We start from the raw sequence: 6,531 nt of genomic DNA, 5'->3' as shown, positions 1-6,531 counted from the left end.
ATCATTTTGTCCTAGTTAATTACACATTGTGACTCGTTGTGCGAACCATTTGTCTTTATTCATTAGTCATTATGTCTCGTTGTGTTAATCATTTGTCCTTGTTCATTAGTCCTTGTGACTCGTTGTGTGACCAATTTGTCCTTGTTCATTAGTCATTGTGACTCGTTGTGTGAATCATTTGTCCTAGTTCATTAGCCATTGTGACTCGTTGTATGAATCATTTGTCCTTGTTCATTAGTTATTGTGACTCTTTGTGTGAATCATTTTGTCCTAGTTAATTACACATTGTGACTCATTGTGCGAACCATTTGTCTTTATTCATTAGTCATTATGTCTCGTTGTGTGAATCATTTGTCCTTGTTCATTAGTCCTTGTGACTCGTTGTGTGAACCATTTGTCCTTGTTATTAGTCATTGTGACTGTTTGTGTGAATCTTTTGTCCTAGTTCATTAGTCATTGTGACTGGTCGTGTGAATCATTTGTCTTTGGTTATTAGTCCTTGTGACTCGTTGTGTGAACCATTTATGCTTGCTTATTAGTCGTTGTGACACTTTGTGTGAATCATTTGTCCTAGTTCATTAGTCATTGTGACTCGTCGTGTGAATCATTTGTCTTTGGTCATTAGTCCTTGTGACTCGTTGTGAACCATTTCTCCTTGCTTATTAGTCGTTGTGACACTTTGTGTGAATCATTTGTCCTAGTTCATTAGTCATTGTGACTCGTCGTGTGAATCATTTGTCCTTGTTCATTAGCCATTGTGACTCATTGTGTGAATCATTTGTCTTTGGTCATTAGTCCTTGTGACTCTTCGTGTGAATCATTTGTAGTTGTTCATTAGTCATTGTGACTCGTTGTGTGAATCATTTGTCCTTGTTCATTAGTCCTTGTGACTCGTTGTGTGACCAATTTGTCCTTGTTCATTAGTCATTGTGATTTGTTGTGTGAATCATTTGTCCTAGTTCATTAGCCATTGTGACTCGTTGTATGAATCATTTGTCCTTGTTCACTAGTTATTGTGACTCTTTGTGTGAATCATTTTGTCCTAGTTAATTACACATTGTGACTCGTTGTGCGAACCATTTGTCTTTATTCATTAGTCATTATGTCTCGTTGTGTTAATCATTTGTCCTTGTTCATTAGTCCTTGTGACTCGTTGCGTGACCAATTTGTCCTTGTTCATTAGTCATTGTGACTCGTTGTGTGAATCATTTGTCCTAGTTCATTAGCCATTGTGACTCGTTGTATGAATCATTTGTCCTTGTTCATTAGTTATTGTGACTCTTTGTGTGAATCATTTTGTCCTAGTTAATTACACATTGTGACTCATTGTGCGAACCATTTGTCTTTATTCATTAGTCATTATGTCTCGTTGTGTGAATCATTTGTCCTTGTTCATTAGTCCTTGTGACTCGTTGTGTGAACCATTTGTCCCTTTTATTAGTCATTGTGACTGTTTGTGTGAATCTTTTGTCCTAGTTCATTAGTCATTGTGACTCGTCGTGTGAGTCATTTGTCTTTGGTCATTAGTCCTTGTGACTGATGCAGGAGCTAGTAACCAGGACAACCAACTATTCCATGGTCAAGCAACTCAGGCAACAACAGGCCATAACCACTCCTACCTAGCCACTGATCAGTCTACTTTGCAGGCTCCTAAGTACCAAGATAAGGCAAATCATCACCGCCACCATGGCCAGCTGATAAAACACTCATATGAGCATCAAAAAGTCCTAGGGAGCCAGGTCAAATTCTCATTGCAAAGTATTGAAAAACCAACAAAGCAAGTTGCGGAAAGGAGAGATTCCAAAAAGTACATTGCCATTTCTGGACAAACCAAGGAAAAGCTGTGTGTGAGGCTTCTTTAACTTAAGTTTCCATATATCAGAGGGTGCTTGGACACTAAATCAAGACCAAGGAGACCACTTGTCCTCACATAAGCAGGAAAAGCAACAACTACCACAGAAAAGCTTGAAAGGCAACAAAGATGTCACTGTCACCTGACTGTCCTCTGCAAACTCAATTTGTTTTCACTCTAGTTTACATTTATGATCTTTTTGCCGTTGTAATATATTATCTAGAATTTTGTCCTGACTTATGGGACAATCCTGGCCCTTAGATGAACCTTTTATTTCATGTTTAACCTAAAAGCAAGGCCTATATAAGGACCCTTGCATCAGACTATTAGAGGCAGCTGATTTTATGAATGAAACCTGAGTTTTTACTCTCAATTCAAATCTCTTAAATCTTATGTTAGAAACATAGGGTAGAGTCAGGCTTATTAATACTCTGTGCTTGCTGTGGGTATTGAATAAGGACCTGGTAGTAAGGTGAGAACAGTCCTGTGCTTGCTGTGGATTGTTTGAGCTTTATTGTCTGTTTCAACTCGAGTATTCCTGTGTTAAGCTGTGGTTTTCTTGAGTTAAACAATTTAAATTGTTAAGTTAACTTCCTGTGCTTGCTGTGGAAGGTAGTTGAACAATTATATCCCAAAAACAGTCCCTTTTAGTCACAACAACTCTCACACTGTCATACTGTCCTATTTTCTGTCAGTCTTGGTTTAGCAGTTTGTCAAATCATTGTAAGGGTGGGTGTTTACATATCAACTTGGTATATCAGAGCCAGGCTAAACACAATTCCATCTTGTGTTTATCTTGGGAATTGAGAGAATAGTGAGTTCATCAACCTACCTACATTAAAAACACAAAAAATAACCATGAGTGAAGAGAGGCTAGCTGGCATTGAAGCCACAGTTGGAAATCTAGCCAGAAATGTGGATACACTGGTGAATGCTATGCATGCTGTCATGGAGAGAATCCCAAACCCAGACCCTAGGAGGCAACCTGCCAGAGGAAGGGGTAGAGGGAGAGGCTTTGCCATGGGAGCAGGAAGAAGACACCCACAACCAGAGGAAGAATATGGATCAGACTCTGATGAAAGCAACAGGACACAAGAAGAACATCTTGAGCAAACAGACAGGCATATAAAGGTAGAAATCCCTGAATTTTCTGGTAGTTTGAACCCTGATGACCTACTAGAATGGATTAGAGATGTTGAAAAAATCTTTGAGTATAAAAATTATAATGATGCTAAGGCTTGTAAAGTTGCAGTCTTGAAATTGAAGGGTTATGCTTCACTGTGGTATGATAATCTTAAGCATCAAAGGTTAAAGGAGGGTAAGGATCCTCTTAGGTCTTGGTCCAAACTTAAAAAGAAAATGTTGGCTAAGTTTGTCACCAAAGACTATACTCAGGATTTATTCATCAAACTGTCCAACCTTAAACAAAAGGAGAAAACTGTTGAAGCCTACTTGAGAGAATTTGAGCAATTAACACTTCAATGTGAAATTAATGAAAAACCTGAACAAAGAATTGCTAGGTTCTTAGAGGGTCTTGACAAGAGTATTGCTACAGAGGTCAGAATGCAACCTTTATGGTCTTATGATGATGTGGTTAACCTATCTCTAAGAGTGGAGAAAATGGGGAAAACCAAACCAGCTGCAACCAGACCCAAACCTGTTTTCAGACCTTATTCTGGTGTCAAAATCAATGACCCACCCAAAACAACCCCCCAACCCACTGTGGATAAAGGGAAGGCACCCATGAACCTCAAAATCAACCCACCCTTATCCAGAGACAAGATTAAGTGCTTCCAGTGCCAGGGATTTGGCCATTTCAGGAAGGATTGTCCTTCTGCTAGAACACTCACTGCAATAGAGGTTGCAGAATGGGAAAGGGAAGGTTTGGTAGAGTATGAGGAGGATGAGGCTCTTGTTTTAGAGGAGGTGGAGTCTGAGAAAGAAGCCAGTCTAGACCAGATTGTTGCTCCTCCTGATACAGGGCACAGTTTGTTCCTTTGGAGGGTCATGCACTCTCAGCAAGCCCCCTTAGAAGCTGACCAGAGATCTATGATATTCAGGAGTAGGTGTACTGTCCAGGGAAGAGTTTGTAACCTCATTATTGATGGGGGAAGCTGCACTAATGTTGCCTCCACCACCATGGTTAGCAAACTGGGTTTACCAACACAAGAACACCCTAACCCTTACAAATTGAGATGGCTAAGTAAGGATTCAGGAGTGAGAGTTGACAAGCAGTGCATTATTTCCTTCTCCATTGGGAAAATGTACAAGGATGAAGTGTTGTGTGATGTGGTACCCATGGATGCCTGTCACCTGTTACTTGGGAGACCTTGGGAATATGACAGGAATACCACACACCAAGGGAAGGACAATGTATACATATTCAAGCATCAAGGCAAGAAGGTCACCTTGACCCCATTGCCACCAAACCAGAGGGACTATGGCAGTCCTAATGTCCCAGAAGGAGTGAATGGTGTGCTGTTTTTATCTGAGGCAGCCATGATTAGGGAGATCAGGCAAGAACAACCAATTCTGATGCTGTTATCCAGGAAAGTAAACCAAGAAGAGAACACGGTTGTGCCGACAGCTGTTGCCCCTTTGATTCAAAGGTTCCAGGAAGTGTTTCCAGATGAGCTGCCTAGTGGATTACCTCCATTAAGGGGCATTGAACACCACATTGATCTTGTTCCTGGTTCAGTGCTCCCAAACAAACCAGCTTACAGGTGTGATCCAACTGCTACAGAGGAATTACAACATCAGATTGAGGAGCTAATGACAAAGGGATTTGTGAGGGAATCTCTTAGCCCTTGTGCAGTCCCTGCACTCCTAGTGCCAAAAAAAGATGGCACCTGGAGGATGTGCACAGATAGCAGAGCTATAAACAACATTACAGTCAAGTATAGGTTCCCAATCCCCAGATTAGATGATATGTTGATGAGTTGAGTGGTGCCAGCATATTTTCTAAGATTGATCTAAGGCAAGGGTACCATCAAGTAAGGATTAGGGAAGGGGATGAATGGAAGACTGCTTTCAAAACAAAACATGGCCTGTATGAGTGGCTTGTAATGCCTTTTGGACTGTCAAATGCACCCAGTACCTTCATGAGATTGATGACTGAAGTGTTGAGGCCATGTCTAGGCAAGTTTGCTGTTGTCTACTTTGATGACATACTGGTGTATAGCAAGAGCAAGGGAGAACATCTTAGACATCTGGAAGTGGTGTTTAAAATCCTCAGAGAGCAGAAGCTGTATGGCAAGCTGGAGAAATGCACCTTTATGGTTGAGGAGGTTGCATTCCTGGGTTACCTGATATCAGGAAGAGGCATTTCAGTTGACCAACAGAAAATTGCAGCAATGCAGTCTTGGCCAACCCCTACTACAGTCACTGAAGTAAGGAGTTTTCATGGGTTAGCATCCTTATACAGGAGATTTATCAAGAACTTCAGTACAGTGGTGGCACCCATCACTGAATGTATGAGAAAAGGGGAGTTTCAATGGACTGAACAAGCTCAGCAGTCCTTTGAAAAAATCAAGCAACTCATGTGTAACACTCCTATCCTAAAGCTACCTGATTTTGATCAGCTATTTGAAGTGGAATGTGATGCTAGTGGGGTAGGAATTGGAGCAAAGATACTAATTCAAAGCCGAAGCCCGTGGGCATATTTCAAAGAGAAGTTAAATGGGGCCAAACTGAAATATTCCACCTATGATAAAGAGTTCTATGCAATCATCAGAGCCTTGATGCATTGGAATCATTACCTTAAACCTAAGCCATTTGTACTACACTCGATCATGAAGCCTTGAAGTACATCAATGGCCAAAGACAAGTTAAATTTCAGGCATGCCAAATGGGTGGAGTTCTTGCAGTCCTTTACTTTTTCCAGCAAATACAAGGAAGGCAAGAAAAATGTGGTGGCAGATGCATTGTCAAGAAGGCATTCCTTGCTTTCAGTTATGTCCAACAAGGTTCTTGGGTTTGAATTCATGAAAGAATTGTATAAGGAAGATCCTGACTTCTCAGAGGAGTGGATTACTCAGGCTGAAGGGCATAAGAACCAAGCAAGCAAGTATCTACTACAGGAAGGTTTCCTATTCCAGGGCAACAAACTATGTGTTCCAAGGGGGGTCTTACAGAGATCTCTTGATCAGGGAAGTCCACTCAGGGGGAATGGGAGGGCACTTTGGTGTCCAAAAGACCTTGGAGATATTACAGGACCAATTCTATTGGCCAAGAATGATGGGTGATGTTCAGATTATCCTCAGAAGGTGCTCAAAATGCCAGCTCTCCAAGAGTTCTTTCCAACCTGGTCCATACACTCCCCTACCAGTGCCAAGCAAACCATGGGAAGACTTAAGCATGGACTTCATTGTGGCCCTACCAAGAACACGAGAGGGAAAGATTCTGTAATGGTTGTGGTGGACAGTTCGATAAGATGGCTCACTTTGTAGCTTGCAAAAAGACAGAGGATGCAGCAAGTGTTGCTGAGCTATTCTTGAAGGAGATTGTGAGACTCCATGGAGTTCCAAAAACCATTGTATCAGACAGGGATACAAAATTCATGGGATATTTTTGGAAGACTCTATGGAAGTTGCTTAAAACCAAGCTCTTGTTCAGCACCTCTCACCACCCACAAACAGATGGCCAAACTGAGGTCACTAACAGAACATTGGGAAGGATTT

At 41.3% G+C, this 6,531-nt stretch overlaps 2 protein-coding genes across 2 annotated transcripts; both read left to right on the top strand.

Annotated features, from left to right (window-relative positions):
* Positions 1 to 2,710: 2,710 nt before the first annotated feature.
* LOC141638034 (uncharacterized) lies at positions 2,711 to 4,795 on the top strand. The gene has a single exon (XM_074447484.1). The coding sequence runs from the start codon at positions 2,711 to 2,713 to the stop codon at positions 4,793 to 4,795; it is 2,085 nt and encodes a 694-aa protein (XP_074303585.1).
* An 869-nt stretch (positions 4,796 to 5,664) lies between these two features.
* LOC141638033 (uncharacterized) lies at positions 5,665 to 6,096 on the top strand. The gene has a single exon (XM_074447483.1). It carries the CDS (start codon positions 5,665 to 5,667, stop codon positions 6,094 to 6,096), a length of 432 nt encoding a protein of 143 aa, XP_074303584.1.
* The last annotated feature ends 435 nt before the right edge of the window (positions 6,097 to 6,531 follow it).

This window comes from Silene latifolia, unplaced genomic scaffold (genome assembly GCF_048544455.1).
Source record: "Silene latifolia isolate original U9 population unplaced genomic scaffold, ASM4854445v1 scaffold_164, whole genome shotgun sequence".
Classification (NCBI taxonomy): domain Eukaryota; kingdom Viridiplantae; phylum Streptophyta; class Magnoliopsida; order Caryophyllales; family Caryophyllaceae; genus Silene; species Silene latifolia.
The sequence above is the reverse complement of the archived record's forward strand: the minus strand, read 5'-3'. Positions and strand labels throughout refer to the sequence as shown.

Bases quoted from the DNA above. Each gene is read 5' to 3' on its own strand.
- LOC141638034 (XM_074447484.1), top strand. From the start codon at position 2,711: ATGAGTGAAGAGAGGCTAGCTGGCATTGAAGCCACAGTTGGAAATCTA.
- LOC141638033 (XM_074447483.1), top strand. From the start codon at position 5,665: ATGGCCAAAGACAAGTTAAATTTCAGGCATGCCAAATGGGTGGAGTTC.